The following is a 15,929-nucleotide window of genomic DNA, read 5'->3' as shown; positions in this document are numbered from 1 at the left end:
GAATACTCACCCTGGGCCATTTAAAGCTGTGATAGATGAGAGGATTTAGCATGCTGCTACAAAATACATCTGTACCTACTAAAACTTCCTCAGAAGTTTCATCTCACTTGTCAGATGTTTTTCATATACATCTGCTGTTCTCACACAAGAAGAGCAGATTGTTCCAGGTGAGGGTTCATGGCAGTCACCATGATGGACACACATTTTGTCTAAACACTTTGTATAAGTTAAAGACAGTACTTCTGTGTTCAATTTCTTCATCCTCTTTCCTTAAGGTAATACTATATTTATCAGCCCATTCTTTTAATTAGAGCAGCTGGTAGAAATACCAAAACTAGTCCAACAGTAAGATAAAAAGGTTTTATTGATGTTAGAAAAAAAGACTTTAACAAATTTAAAAATAAGCCAGTTAATATAAAAGCATCATGATGCTACACTAATGATTAGGAGAATAACACAGCAGGCCAAATGCAAGTCTTCTGTCACACAGCCTTACAAAGCAATTATTTCTACCTTTGCTGTGTTTTACATGATAGTTCTTAGACAGCATCCAAGAGGCAGGAGTTCCTTACAGAAAAAGCACTGAAGTTGAAGGACTTTGAATTTACTTTAACTGATTAAATCAGCATGAGAATTCAGGTTCCTAGTTCCCAGGCTGGAGCTTAAAGCCAGGCAGCAGCTGGGTATCCCCTCTGCCCTGATCACTGACTGTGCCTCAAAGTGTCTTCCAGAGATCCTCCATCCTTTTTACACTGTAAATGGTGGGAGAACAAAGTAAGCAAACTGCCTGGGGCTGCAGGAGCTGTACCCACCATTATCAGATGGAAGCTGCTGGCTACCAACCAGGTATTGAAAGCTGAACACTTACATGCTGTGCTTAGCAATACCATTGTTCTAGCATTCTGCAAAAAGTCAAAATCCCTTTGCTTACACAATTCAAATCACCAGAGGAGTTTAAGCCTCGGGACAATGTCCAGATTTTAGCTGTTCTATAGCCAGCCCACAGTATGACCAGCAAACTATGGTTCCAGGATGTGTCTTTGCTTGTACTGATTCTAATGCAAAAGCAAAACCCCAACTGCAGACAGCAATGCAGTGTTATTTCCTGCGTTTTGCACTGGGCCAGTCCCCCCAGGGCAGCGTTTTCTTGCCCTTGGACGTGCTCCTTAGAGAGTGCAGGGTCTGCACTTGCTGGAGGCGCTTGGAGAGCTCCTGGTCACAGGCTGACTGCAGAGCTCCAGCTTTCTGCTTGTCCCATCCCAGAGCCGAGGCCAGGGCTGCTGTGTCTGCCTTCAACACCAGCTGGAGCAAGACAGATTGTTAGCAGCCTTTTCTGCTGACTGCCCGGCCCCTAACCCTCTGCTGAATTAGCAACAGCAGGAACTGCAGATGTTCCCAGCTCTCATCACCTATCCTGTGGGCTAGTGGATTTCCAGAAATTTGCCAACACTCAATGCTTGAAACTCTGTTCAGGTGTGCAAAGGAAGAGAAAGCAGTTACTTACTTTCTACAGCAGGGAAAAGTAAGAGTAGCAAGTTCACAGCTGGAAAGAACACCTTCCTCAATGGTTACAGTTTATCTTGACTTTCCAATCTATATTTAGAGTTTTTTCCAAAGTAAGGAGGTTTTTATTTTGATTTGGGATGGATAAAAGAAACATACCTGGATGCATAAGCCTATAAAAAACCCCAAAGAACCTTGCTGGTAAGACAGCTGACTGATTTGTCAGAGACCAAACCCAAAATTATTTTGTGGCTTTTCAGAGGACAGAGCAGAGTGTGTGGACCAGTGTCTGTTACAGAGGAGCTCCAGCCTCTCTTTTGGAGGGAGAGCTTTGCCAGAACATGGTTTGTGTCATTGTCACCCACCTCTAGATCCTGACTGTCCAAGCAGAGCTCTGGAGCAGGTTTCTCTTTCAGAGCAGTGAGGACCTGGTCGCTGAGTGCTGTTGTGGCTGAAGTGTCTGTGCTGCTGGTACCTGTGTCAACCACATCCATCTCCTTCCTCGCTGCAGCCTCAGGTTCTGAAAAGGAGCAGACTCCTTTTCAGTACAGCTCCTGATGAGCACAGGACAGGAAAAGTGGCCTGGACTGCTCTGATGGTTGTGAGATTAATAAAATATACATCCAATCTAGGTGCATCCTGGAACTTAAGAAATCCATAATTTTTCATTTTTTTAAGGAGGACTCCAGGACCTAAGCTCTTCTCCCAGTATTCTGCTTTCAGGCTTTGTGAGAAATGTGACACAGCAGCAAGAGGGCTCTCTGGTCAGAGAATTCTTACACTATATACACTATAACTGCTCTTGTATCAACCCCATTTAACAGCAGCTGATCAAATTACTCACTCTACTTTATTTATTCCACTCAGCAGGAGTTGAAAACCTCCTTCTCTAGCACACATGCTCCCTACCTGCAACTTTGCTCAAGATGCTGTCTTCAGTTTTCAAGGCCTCCAGGTAGAGCTGCAGGAGCTGCCGTGACTGACGCTCCTCCTCTCGCCTGTCCAGCACCTGCTGCAGGGTGTCCTGCAGCACCTGCACTTTGCTTTCACTCTGGGCAAGCTCTTCTGCCAGCTCTGAGCGTGGCACATCAATCAGCACCTTAAAACATGGAGAGGGCTCCTGAGTAACTCATTTCATGGCACTTATTGCAGTACAAACAGAACCCTCCTGAAACCAAGCGTGTTCCACAAGGTTTCTGGTCACAGCAAGGCCCCCGAGTTCTGAGAGGCTGTAGTGGCACTACACCTGGCAGCATTTTTTACTAAAAGCCAAAAGGCACCCAAGAAAGTATGGAATCATGTGCAATTTTAGCAGAAAGCTTGAAAACTAATGGCAAAGCACAACTTCTTCACAGTGCATGGAAATATTCAAAGGAAAGGCAGCAGCCTGGCACCTGGGAAGCTGCACACTGGGGAGAACAAGAGGGGGCAGTTACTGCTGTGTCTCACCACAGACAAGGTGTTAAGCAGTCAGAAACTTGAATCAATCAGCTCTGGGAAGTGACAGCAGTTCTTCAAAGCCCTCTGGAGCAGACAGACCTGGCCTTCTGCTCAGCCTCCCCTCTGGCCATGTTACACAGGGGTGCTGGTTTTGCATGGGAGGCACCACCACAATACATGGCTGGCTATAAGGAATGAGCTGATCTCAGTTGCTATTTGGCCAAATCTCAATTTTTTGCCAGAACTGGAATGGTTCTGTGATAGTTGGGGATTAAGAGCATCTTTGGACACTTGAATGTTTCCCTTCCAGGAGAAGTTTGACTCCAGCACCAAGAGCCAAAAGCAGCATCTGAGTTAAGCCTGAGCTCTGTTTATGGAGTCTCTACTGAGATAAATGGATGATGGGCAGATGCAAGGACAGGGACTGGGGGTTTCCCCACTGTACCTGCAGGTCCTCTTCAGACATCAGGATGATGTTGGACAGGTCATCCTTCAGCTGCCTGGCCAGCTGCTTCCACTTCTCGGCAGCACTGTCCACTTCATCCACAGATTCCGAGAGCCAGGATGTTCCACTGTCTGACACAAGAGCCACCCGTTTCATGGGTCATTCCTCATCACCTGACCCTGCCTACTGTCACTAGGTGTGCTCCAAACACCTCCCCTTCCATGCTTCCTCACTCACAGCATACCTAAGCTTTTGCTGGACCATTTCTCGTCCTTGGCCAGTGCCACAAACTTGGTGTTAGGTGGCAAGCACAAGAAGTAATCTTCATCATCCACAATGGTCCCATCTTCTGCCAGTACCAAGGTGATGGGTTTGTCAATAGCCAGAACACCACAAGCTGCAGAACAGAAAAAATACTTAACAACGATAAAAGTAACATAGCACTGCCTGTTTATTGACCCCAGCACAAAGGACAGGCAACTCTCAGTGACTGAGGCTGGAGACCAGGACCTGTCTCCTCACAGTGCTGCACATCAGCCGGGACCCATAGCGGGGGTCTCAGCGGGTACCACAGTGGGTCCCAGCGGGTCTCACAGGGGGTTCCATCAGGTCCCACAGCGGGTCTCACACCGGGCCCCACCGGGTCTCACAGGGGGTCCCACAGCGGGTCCCACAGCAGGTCCCAGCGGGTCCCCCCTCACCTTTGTCGCGCAGCTCCCGCAGGCAGGACGCGGCCACGCCGTGCTGCTCCGGCCCGTCCCGCCGCCGCACCACGCACTGCTTCAGCCGCGCCGCCATCAGCTGCCGCTCGGCAGTGCCCCGAGGGCTCTTCCAGGCGGGGAAGGCGCTGCTGCGGCGGGATCGCCCCGGCCCGGCTGGGTTCAGGCCGGGCCCTCACGGCACCGGCGGCGCCCCGCGGGACGCATCGCTGCGCCGGCGATCGACTCGGCGTGCCTGCGGCGCGGCGCGGCTGCGGGGGCGGCGCATCGGGCGGCCGGGGATGTATTAGCCGCGCCTGGGAAGATGGCGGCCGCGGAGCGAGCGGAGCAGCCGGGGCAGGTGAGGCGGCCGGGCCGGGCCGGGCCGGGCCGGGGCTCCGGGACCCCGGGACCCCCCGGGACCCCCCGGAACCGCGGGCTCGGGGCTGCGCCCGGGCCCCGCGCCCTGGGCGAGCAGGGGCTGTGCGGGGCTGGCTGAAGGGTGTGCAGGCCGGGCCCGGGGCACAGGCGTGCTGGCATCGAGGGTTTGTGTATGAAACTCGTCAAGCACTCGGATAGGAGAAGAATAAATCCAAACACGGCCAGAGAGAAAGGAGACAGCGTGCAGCTGGGCTCTAAAACTCTGTGCAGCCCTGTGCAGGGTAAGGGTTGGACTCGATGATCCTTGTGGGTCCCAGCTCAGACTGTTGTGTGATTCTGTGACTGGTTAGAGGAGAATATTGTCTGTGCCTTGCAAATGCGAGGGATGGAAGCAGATCCTTGAGCCAAGAGCATGAAAGGACAAACCTGAATGGGGAGAGCAAAAGAGAAATGTAAGTTCACTGGTTTCAGTGCTCAAGAAACACCAAAAGCTTGAGATATTTTTGAACTGGGACATGAAATGAATGGGGTAGCCAGAGGGAAAAACAGAAGCGTGATGGAGTTGTATATAGTGTATATTCTTATTTTCTTGAAGGCCTCTTCCAAGCTGGGTTGTGTGATTCTGTAGCATAGGTGTGATGTATGTGTATAGAGTGTAGGCTTCCTCTCTCTCACACTCTGTTCATGATCTAGAATCACTTGTATTTCACTGCAAGCTCAACCCACCTCAAATTCCGTGCCCTCCTGACGCTCTGGCATCATCCCAGACAGGTTCCTGAGTGTGTGCTGCCAGTGGGATTTGGGAAAGGCCTTTCAGTGCCCACAGGGCCCCACGGCAGCCGGTCTGGCTGTGTGGGCAGCTGGGAAGAGCACAGAGCAGCCTGCCAGTGACACACTGCTATGGGCAGTCACTCAAATCTGTCCCCGTTTGGCAAAATCTCCACGAACCTCTCTGTTGGTCCCCTTATTTTGGACTGAGGAGGCTGAGTTTGTAGGGAAGGCTGTTGAACTAAAGTGAACTAGAAATAAGTTACATAAAATCAGTACTCTTGGCCAACCAGCCCAGATCTGGGTTGTGAAAGGCCGAGTTACCAAACTCGCAGGAGGCAGGGCAGCTTTGCATCACCCAGGTGTTTTTGTCAGCCCCAGTCTGAGGTGCAGGCATTGCAGCCCATCCCTCACACTTCAGGTGAGTGCTTCCAGAATGAGCAAACCTGAAACAGTCTGTGACTGGTCCATAGGGCCCCTGGGCAGTCTGCGGGGCTGGCAGTTTCTGAGAAAGAAATCTGGTTAATTGGCAAATGTGATTGCCTAAAAACATTCAGGTCCTTTGAGTTTGGATTTTGTATTTTCCCACTGCACACTTAAACCCCCCCCATTTATTTATGTTGCTTTACCTCAAAATAAGGTTCCATGTTTGGAAGTGGGAGAGCCTTGCTTTTTAACCTTATAAATGTAGCCAAAAACACTCTTGAGTATTGAAGGTGAAGAGGAAGAGTCAGGTTCTGTCCTATCACGTGCAGCAGTGCTGGATCCTCAGGCCAGAACGAGTTACTCACACCCCTTCTGGTGTCTGTCCTGCATCTGGTGTGTGAGGAGCCCCTGGTGTGGGCACGGGTCAGGAACCTCCAGCCCAGCTGCTGGGCAGGGCAAGGTCAGGAGGCTCTGGGCAGGGCACTGGGCAGGAGCCTCTGGGCAGGGCAATGGGCAGGAGCCTCTGGTCAGGAGCCCCATGTCCAGCTGCCAGGCAGGCACTGCCCCTCAGCCCTGGCCACCCCTGAGCCCTGGCACGCCCCAGGAGCTGCTCTCACCTCCTCCTCTCCCTCCTGTGCCACTCAGGGAGCTGCTCCTGCTGCTCCAGCCTGGCCCTGCCTGCTGGGGACAGGTGTCCCCATCCTGTACAAGGTGTCCCAGCCCGGGGCAGGGCCTTGGAATGAGATGTTCTTTAAGGTCCCTTCAACCCCAACTGATTCTGTGACTCTTTGCCATCTCCTGTGGGTCTCACACTGGTGCTCATTCCTCAGCCAGAACTCTGAGAAGTGTTCAGTGCTCACAGATTCTGGGGGCTTGGAGGGAATTTGAGTCTTACAGCTTTGCCTGGAAAAAGGGGATGTGATTGAAGGACACGTGGGACAGTGGGTGACTGTTCAAGGGGGCAGTTTTGGAATGAAACAGACCAATGAAAATATCTTTGCAAGTCTCACAGAATGTAAACACCGCTCCTCCTACACAGCCACTGCAGGTTTGACAGTTACCAATGCTTGCAGAAAGTTGTCCCCATTGCACTCTAAACGTTTAGAGGATTTGATAAAATATTTGCTTTCTGCCCCTGGTGATGTTTGCTTATTTATTGCCAAGCTTTCAACATGAGACAGTGAGTAGTGGCACTGCCTCACTTAACATGTTTATGTTTGGGCCCCATCATGTTTCCTATTACAAATCAGGTTAATTTAGATGCTGAAAAGGGAGTGTCAGATGTCTTATGGCTTATTATCTGTTTTTCTTAGTTTAATTTTCTCATTCTCATGAATTAATATATTGCCTCAAGCAGTGTGGGGAGAGGGGAGTGCTGCAGCTCAAATGAAATCGTTTACGTAGATAGAATTATGTTCTAAAGGCAATAAATATTTCTACCAGAGATTTAAAATACTTTGTTTTGTTTAGAAATCATGTTCCTTGGGCCTTTAGCAATGTCTTTGCTAAAAATAAACAAAAGAAAAGATCCTGTCTCTCTTTTAGTGTTTTTTTAATAGTAAAAGAAAGAGAAAAGCGAGATGATGGTGTAGCCTGTGAACAGGATAAGCAATTTCAGATTTGTCTTGGTTATCAGTGTTTCTCCAGTGCCAAATACTTTGCTGTGGGAATTTCTTGAGGATGTGAATTCAGTGGTGGGTCCTTCCTTCCTCCTTCCCTCCCACCCAGAGGTTATGGCAAGTGATCCAGGAGAGTCCCTGCCCACCTGTGAGGTCTGGCTGGGTCCTGGTGATGGTCCTTGTCTGGATGCAGAGGAGTTGCAGTACATTTGAGTTTCTGGCACCCTCTTGTGGTAAATACTTATTTTATCTATATTGTTTTTGTGTATTTTGCAAATGGGAAAAATAAATGTTGTGATACGTGGAAGGCGAGGTGTATGCATAAAAATGAGGAATAGAATTGGAGGACAAAACTTCTTCTCTTAATTATGTGTGGGAAGCAAGGCTGGTCCTGGTACTGCTGGCAGTTTGTGGGGTTTAGGTGAATCATGGTTATTTAGAAATCTTTAGAAGAATGGTTCAGAAAACGAAGGATGCATTACCGGACCCTGGAAATGGGAGAGGTATTTACAGATTTGTGTTTTGTGCCCATTACTCTCATGCCATCTCTCCGGAGCCTTGCCAGCTCTCGCTGCTGACTCTCTAAAATCAGTTCTGCAGATTCTGCTCGTTCCCTTGTTTTAAAAGGGCAGTGAATACATTTTGCTGTGGTTCTGACCTGTTTGTGTTCAGTCCTCACAGACCCGCTGCTGGTAGCACAGACCGATGTGCGTGCCCAGGTGCTGCTGGCAGGGTGAGCGTTTCTGGCGGTGCCCATGGGGTGGCAATGTGAGCTCACTGTGTTTCTGCTCCACAGGCTGGCTCCTGCCCTGCGACCGAGAGCGCCGCGTCTCGGGAGCCGCTGGTGAGTTCCTCCAAAGCACCTGAGAATTCCTTGTTGATGTAACGCCAGTTGTTCTCTTTGCTGCATCGTTTTCCAGCTTTTATTTTGCTTTTCTGAGGAGCTGGTGCTTTGTGGAAACGGTGTGAACTGCCTGGGGTGGCCATGGTGTTCACACCTCTGAATTCTGATCTGTGGCCACCACTGGTGAGCCTGGGTTAGACATGGGTCACCTGGGTTAGACATGGCTCACCTGGGCCATGGAGAGCCTGGGTTAGACATGGGTCACCTGGGTTAGACATGGCTCACCTGGGCCATGGAGAGCCTGGGTTAGATATGGGTCACCTGGGTTAGACAGGGGTCACCTGGGCCATGGAGAGCCTGGGTTAGATGTGGGTCACCTGGGCCATGGAGAGCCTGGGTTAGGTGTGGGTCACCTGGGCCATGGCCTGTCCTAGGATGTGCTCCTGTCCAGAGCTTCTTTAGGAAAGAGTCTGAGGAATGCTCTGTGCAGCAGATTCATGTGCCGTACCCTTACAAAAATCCCTCATTCAAGCTGTCTTTATATTCAGAGGCACTCAGAGTGAGTTTAGAAATGTTTGTCAGCTGGCAGTGCGTGTAATCCAATGTTTCTACTCTAGAAGCATTTTGGAAAGGGCCCTGGGATTTTTTGTGTATGAGGATAACTCAGAGAACCCTGTTTTGTTTGCTCTTTTATGGTGCTGCAGAGTGGGAAGTGAGCCACTACTCCTGGAGCTGCAGTATGTGGATTTTACAACCTTGGGTCCCTTCCCTTCCCTTCCCTTCCCTTCCCTTCCCTTCCCTTCCCTTCCCTTCCCTTCCCTTCCCTTCCCTTCCCTTCCCTTCCCTTCCCTTCCCTTCCCTACCCTTCCCTTCCCTGTCAGCCAAAACCTTGACAAAATTCTTAGCCAATACTTTCCTCCTAAATACATAGATTTCTAAATTTCTTCTGCTGCTTTCATTTGTTGATCATAGCTATTTGCAGGGAGAAGACTCAAGTACTTGTGACACTGGCCACATCAAAGTATTTTTACCAAGTTACTCTGACCTAGAGAACCCAGGAGATGATTTTTTAAAAGAGAGAGATGTGAGTAAAGACTGTGAACCAAGAAAAGTCAGTATAAGGCATCTCATGAGAGGTCTGTTTGTGAATTCTGTTGCAGTGGCAGTCTCTCTAATGACATTGTGCCATCCCTTAATTGCATGGACATCTGTACATGAGATTACCTGAAGTTGTTATTGACACCAAGTGCTTTGTGGTGGATTTGGTGGTTTGCTTTTGGAGGAGTTGGTTGTCCCTGCCTTAGAAAGGTCAGGGCAGGCAGCAGATCATCTCAGCTTGTGCTGTTCAACAGCTTGTTCTTTCTCAAGGCTGAGTCTAACATTACCTTAGATATAATTAATTTCTTACTGTATATATGACTGCAGAATTGCTCAGAGGAAGTGTATACAGTTGAGTATCTTTCTGTTTGGGTGGATATTCTTACAACATAAAATTATTTATACACTTAAAGAACTCCAACATAAACTTTATTCTTACAATGGTGAGTCTGGCATGTGAGCTAATTAGAGCCCTCCGAAAGGTGGAGGTTTCCTTCTTATTTTTTTCATTAACTTTTTTAAAATAATAAACTCTTACAGTCTTTGTCACGTTTGTTTAGGAGTCAGTATTGCTTCCATCTGCTCCTGTGTAGATGCCTCATTAAATGAGCAGTTGAGGTCTGTGAGCCAGATGACCTGAGTGCCACCATCCTGCTGTGGCTTCCCTGTGGCCAGGATCGTGCAGGCTCCCTTCCACACAGCCAGGAGATCCTGGCCCATAAACCAGGCTCACACGGTGCAGTGTCATAAAAGTGTTAATGGAATCACCAGAGAGCCCTGGCACAGATCCAGCAGTGCCACGGGGGGCTGTGTGCTGGGGGATCATCCTGGACTCCACCTTTGGTGGGGAGCACTTGGAGAGCCCCGAGGAGGGAGGAAAGAGTCTCATGACCAACTTCTGCTCTGCGCCCCCTCACCCTTTTGGACTTTATTGGTGAGTGGAAGGATTCAGTGCTTCACAGGACTAACCTGTTTGGATCACACAAGAATGAGAAAGCAATAGAATTGAAACACTTTGCATTGTAACAGCAGACAGACTGTTGTTACAGTCTCAAGCTGGTTTTGTACTGGATTTGTGATTCTACTGGACACTATGCTGCAAGGTGCTAAATGCAGCATCTTGTCCTGTGCACAGGGACACTGTCCCTGCCTACCCTGTACCCCTGCCTGCAGCCTGCTGCTTTCAGCAGGATCCCAGGAGAAGCCAGGATTGCTGGTTCTTTGCACAAGGACTTCAGCATTCTCCAAGGTGCTGTAGCAGTCTGGCACATCACATTGTGTCCTGCATTTGGGTCCTCCAGGGCACCTTGCAATGGTTTATGGCCCTGCTGAGGGCTTCAGAATGCAGCCCTGCAAACTCATGTCACGATCCAAACTGCTCTTTCTCCCAGTCACTTTTGATATTGTGAGCCACCAAAGTGGGGATAGCAGACTCCACACTGAGTTACCCCGTGTCCTTGCAGTAAGCAGTGCCTCCCCAGCAGCAGGTCAGTGTGTCACAGCAGTGACAGTGGCAGTGGCAGGGTGGCACAGCCATAATTCCTGCAGCACACAGGACGCTCATTTCCCTGGCTGTCGGTCGTGGCCCATTAAAATCTGCTCCTGGTGGGAAGTGTAACCTTGTGTTCCCAGGGTGTCAGCACCTCGCTCTGCTGCTGTTTACAGCCACGTTTGTCATCGCCAGCGTGGGATCAGCTTCTCCTTGAGCCCGGCTTATCAGGGAGCACTGCTGCATCCCTGCTGCTGGGAGCAGCACCTCTGATAAGCCTCTGAACACTTGTGGAATTGGAATAGGTTTGTCTTTTTACAGCCGCTCAAAGTCCTGGGATGTGCAGAGGATGTAACTACATAGGACAAGCTCTCTTTCTGTGAGGTTAAACCAGTGAAAATGCCCTTTACATCAGGAATCTGTATCCTTGGTCTAATGTCTCTCCAGAATGTATTTAAATCATCTGTTTAGCTTGTTCTGTTTCATTGCTAGCAGAGTCTTGTAGCTTTTTAACCATCCTGTGCTGCTTTTGAGGTGTTTTCAAGACCTGTTGGCCTTTGCTTTCTGCCCAACCTGCTGCAGCCTAAATTACAGCTCTGAAGGTTGTGCCTGGAAGAACCTCCAACAGGAACCTGGGCTGGAGGGAGAACCTAAGGAAGGAGAGTTGTCAGTGAGGCCTTTTGACATGCTGTTTATTTGTTTGAGGTTTTTTTTCTGTCACAAAACACATTCATTCCCTAGCTGCTGCTTGGTATCTGGAAGAAGTACTAGTTGTAAATATGAAAGTACTGGTTATAAATGTAAAACACTCTTGGTTGCTCACTAAATTACAAAATCCCTGGGTCAGGATTCTTTTGCAGATTAATTAATTTTTCTTCTTTTATTTTTAGCATGTTCTGTTTCTTTCTGTTTCTTGCTGCAGAGGAGAGCAGTTAACACTGAAATGTGGACATTTTATTCCTTTTTTTACAGGCTGTCGAAAGGTACAAGTTAACAAGAATTACTGCTGCCTCTGTAGCAATTAGTGTAGAGTTTGTTGGAATGTGCTGGAGCCCTCGTGGCTTTTCCCCACCCTTTGTTGAATTGATTTTCAAATATTTAAGGGTCAGGATAATGGCCAGAGCACTTTTAACTCCCCTTTTTGTGCAAACATCACAGGGTACATTGCAGTGAGTGACAGTAGAATTATTAAATCCTTTCTGGTTTGTTGTCTCATTTTACACCTTATGTGTTCTGTTAAGCAGAGTGTGAGTACAGAAAATTTCATTTAGGTTTCTGAGAAAGGAGCTTTGCAACTGAGATTTTACTTTTAGCTCCAACTGTTGTCACTGGAAGTTACTGGAGACTGATTCTAACAAATACTGTTGTCTTTACCATTTGAACATGAGTGGATGGAATGAGGGGAGGCTACAGATTTGTGTAACAAGATTTGAGAGAGCTTGTTGGGGTTCATGTTAGTTAGTGTTACTCCCCACCACACTTTATTTTCCACTTCCCCACCCTTTGTTGTTTAAGACAAGATTTATACCTGTTTACTGTACAAATTTTCCGTCTGCCCCAATGGGTTTGTTCCTAGTGGTGGCGTGCACGGAATGATTCTCTGAAGGTAAATCTATCCAGAGGGGATTTCCAGACAGCCAGAGTCAGTAGGCAGCGAACCCCCAGCCCCCAGGGAAACATTAGTCAGGGTAATTTACACTGTCAGAGGAGAGGGAGAGCGACCTCAGCTCCAGGACCTTGTGTGGGGATGCTGCAGATGGCGTGGGAGCCCCTGCAGGTGCTGGCCAGCAGTCCCACAGGCTGTGCAGGGCAGTTCTGTGCAGGTTTTGGGTTTATTGGGCCACGAACAGGGAGTCAGGGGTGTGTGACTGCCGTGCACAATAACCTTTGGTTTGCTGCAAAGAGAGCTCTGTGGTTTACTAAGCAGAGCTCTCTTGTGTTTGACCTTCTGATAAGTTCAAGATTATTGGGTTTTGTCTGTTTTTTCTCTCTTTCTTCTGGGTGTTTATTGACTTCTTTTGTCGTTCATGCAAAGTGCACTTGCTTAATCTGTCGATTCCTTTTACTCTGTTGATTTAGACAAATATATTAATGTGCTCCAAGCACACAGATGCAATTTGACTCACTGAGCACAGTTAAAGAAACACTGTCATACCAGGTTAAACTGCCCATTTGAGCTCAGTGGAAAAGTTTAAATGACACTTCAGAGTGGTGGATGAGGCAGCACACCCAGGACAGGGACAATCTGTCACTGACAGGGGCATGAGTTAGCTCATAATCCTTTTTGTGCACTTGTGCAGGAAAGCTCTGAAAGCAATTTCTACTTGCTTTTCAGACAAACCAACATCACTGGCCAGAAGACTTTTAAAATGGTTTTAAAATAGTTGTAATACACTAAGCTGTTCTTTATGAACACACAAGGAAAATAAAGTTCAGGGAGTTAGGTTAGAGTCTTCTATAATGTTAGGTATGATTTGACTTCCAGAGATCCCAGGTCTCTCACTGAAGGTAAAATGGAAGTTACACTGGAAAAATACCCTGGCACACAGTTAGGAAATACTTAACACTTGGTATTTTCCCCTTGAAAAAAACAAATTTTTATGTTTGTGTGATGTTTTCAGGGTCTGAATGTGCTACCCCTACAAACAGTATGTCCTGCTCTGCTCAGCTGGCAGGATTGGGAGCACTTTGCTGTGTGCCCCCAGCTGGTGGCACAGCAGAGAGGTCCCTGCCCTGGGCATGCCGTGGGATCAAGGTGGGATGCAGGCATCATTCCTGCTCCGATGTGGAGCTTTGCTATGTGCAGAGCAGCTTGTAGAGGGCAGCAATTGCCCACAGTTGTGTGAGCTTGAGGAGAGCAGGGACCAGCTGAAGAACCTCACCGGAGTGGCTGTCTGTGTTTTTAGCTGCTTGACATAACTTTGTGGAGGAGCTTGTTCTTTGGAGTGCCTCTTGACTCACAGAATTAAATTCCTACTCTGAAAAATGTTGCTAGAGATTGTTAATTCCTCTCCTGCTTCTAACACCACCAGAGAGTTGGACTCCATTTGCTCAGGCTCTGCCTGTGTCGTTGTTACTGCGGTCAAAACCAGTCTGGAGACAGCCTGAGATCCATGAGATTATAGCTGCCTATGTGGGATAACTTCCCTCACTTCTTGCCTTCCTCCTTCCTTCTTGGTCTTCATCTCCTGCTTTTACCTGGGAGATCATGCTGTTTGAGAACATTTGCCATATCTGTGGCATCTTTGTTGTGCCTCAGATACGTTCATCACATTAAAAGTGAGGCAGCAGGGCAACAAAAGGCAGAATATTCAAGAACCTGAAAGAACTTTCTCTACAGCACACAGGAGTACATTCTTCAGATTCTTTTGATGCCAGCACCTTCAGAACCAAGGTTTGCCAAACTAGGAAGTTGAGAGTTGGACTTGGAGTCCCTAACCATCATACTTTGGAAGGAATTTTCACTGCTTTTTGTATTTCTTGTGTTTCTCCATATGTCACTTACATTGCAAATCTTTGCAAACAGCCTAACAACATTTTGGTTTGTTTATTTGTGTTTGTTTTGTGTGCACATTTACATAGCACCTCTCTCTGTTACACTGTACAAACTGTGTCCTCTTCCCAGCTGTCACCCTGTAACACCCTTCAACAAGTGTCAGTCTGGAAAAATAACAAAGAAAATATGCATGGCTTTTTAGTAAAAAGATTTTACAGCTGGAGAGAAGCAAGAGAGGGCTCTCACAGTAAGTGCCACTTCTTTGCATTACTTGTTTCATCTTCTGGTTATAGCAGAATTCTCCTCTGCTGTCAGTGTTGTGGTGTTTTGTCAGGCACCTGAATGGCCTGAGAGATGGTGTTCCTTGGGATTCAGCTCAACAGTAGAGGACATCTTGCTGCAATGGAGATTCCAGCTATTCAGTGAGAATTTCCTGTGTCTTCCAGCTTGCTTCTGTTTGTTTTGTGTGAGATCCTAAGTGTTTCCTTTCCTCCTTAAGCATCAGCACCCTTCAGATGTTTGCAGACAGTTATCACATCATTTCTCCTTCCCCCCACCCCCATCCTGGTCTCTTAGCCAAGCTCTACATATTTAGCTCATTTAATCTTTCCTCATAAGTCAAGCCCATAATTGACAGCTCTGACACAGGGAGTCGCATTGGTTGCACATGCTGCCAACAGGATATAAATACTTTCTGTGCAGTGATTGAGAATTACAGACAAGGCTGAGATGAGCTGCCCCCAGCCCCCCCAACACTGCCTTTTTGAAAACCCCTTTTGTGACTCAGGTTGCCACATAAAGATGGACTTAGCTTCCAGTGTAATGGTCAGCTGCCAAACACCCAGCAGGCCTCAGAGCAGTGCAGTCAGGTCCCTTGGGGAGCTCAGTACTGGTGCCCCATTTCAGTGGGACTGCAGTGAAGTTCTTCTGGGTGGTGCTGAGTTCCCCTCCAGGCATGCAGGTGCCTCAGGCTGCTGAAGCCATTCCTGCTGGGAGGCAGGGCTGAGCTCCCTGAAGGGAATGGCTCCTTCCCCTGTGTGCCAGGAGGGAGCTCAGGTGGCACCTTCCCAGGCAGGGCTGTGGGTAGCTTTGGGGTCCTGGCTCTCCTTGCAGGAGCGGGAACCTGGGAATGTTCCCCCAGGAGGAGGAGGCAGCTGCCTGTCCATGCATTGGCACACACACATCTGTTTCCAGCCAAACATGTTTGGGGTTGCTTTATATGAGCTGTCTCCTCAGGTTTGTTGCCTTCTCCTGAAGATGATGGGTGAGCAAAGGAAGGTTGTGGAACTGGTAAATGAACTGATGTGTGCTGTGTGAGGCTTCATGTGCTGCAGCCTCCCCAGCGGGCTGGCTCGCAATCGTTACATGTATTATTGCCAAGCATGCAGCATAAAGAGAACATTTATGAAAGGGAATATCAGAGGAAACATTATAGCAGGGACCTTATAGCCTTTCCATTATTATGGTTTAAATCTTGACGTGGTCTTTATTTGCAGTGACACTGGGACCAGTAAAAAGTGGTTTTTTTCTCTTCCCCTCCCCTCCCCTCCCCTCCCCTTTCTCCCTCCTTTTCATTCTTTTCTTCCACATCCTGTTCTGAAGCTGTGGTGCAGAGATACAAATCGTTAGACATGCGAGTCCTCGGAGAGCCAGGTTTCAGTTTGTGTGGAATCAGCCCCTTTTGACTCAGAAGTTGGAAACCAGATGACTCACAGTGATGCA

General features: G+C 48.3%; 2 protein-coding genes across 2 annotated transcripts in view; one reads left to right on the top strand and one right to left on the bottom strand.

The window, feature by feature from the left end:
- Positions 1-346: 346 nt before the first annotated feature.
- DFFA (DNA fragmentation factor subunit alpha) lies at positions 347-4,290 on the bottom strand. Its single transcript, XM_054292068.1, has 6 exons — positions 4,090-4,290; positions 3,633-3,785; positions 3,389-3,519; positions 2,413-2,602; positions 1,869-2,023; positions 347-1,302 (listed from the first exon to the last, which is right to left on the bottom strand). Exons 1-6 carry the CDS (start codon positions 4,184-4,186, stop codon positions 1,099-1,101), a joined length of 930 nt encoding a protein of 309 aa, XP_054148043.1. The 5' UTR covers positions 4,187-4,290; the 3' UTR covers positions 347-1,098.
- Positions 4,268-15,929, top strand: part of PEX14 (peroxisomal biogenesis factor 14) — a gene marked incomplete at its 5' end in the record, with an annotated part of 65,425 nt that continues 53,763 nt past the window's right edge. The window contains 2 exons of the mRNA XM_054291862.1: positions 4,268-4,447; positions 8,077-8,124. Coding sequence (XP_054147837.1) covers positions 4,268-4,447; positions 8,077-8,124 — 228 coding nt within the window. The remainder of the gene's footprint in view (positions 4,448-8,076; positions 8,125-15,929) is intronic.

Source organism: Melozone crissalis, unplaced genomic scaffold (assembly GCF_028551555.1).
Source record: "Melozone crissalis strain CALT ecotype California unplaced genomic scaffold, PUWL_Pcris_2 ptg000107l_1, whole genome shotgun sequence".
Classification (NCBI taxonomy): domain Eukaryota; kingdom Metazoa; phylum Chordata; class Aves; order Passeriformes; family Passerellidae; genus Melozone; species Melozone crissalis.
The sequence above is the reverse complement of the archived record's forward strand: the minus strand, read 5'-3'. Positions and strand labels throughout refer to the sequence as shown.

Excerpts from the sequence above, each read along its gene's own strand:
- DFFA (XM_054292068.1), bottom strand. The coding sequence starts at position 4,186 with ATGGCGGCGCGGCTGAAGCAGTGCGTGGTGCGGCGGCGGGACGGGCCG. Across the intron at positions 3,786-4,089 it reads GCGGGAGCTGCGCGACAAAG|CTTGTGGTGTTCTGGCTATT; the intron begins GTGAGGGGGGAC and ends TCTGTTCTGCAG. Across the intron at positions 2,603-3,388 it reads TGTCTGAAGAGGACCTGCAG|GTGCTGATTGATGTGCCACG; the intron begins GTACAGTGGGGA and ends CCATGTTTTAAG.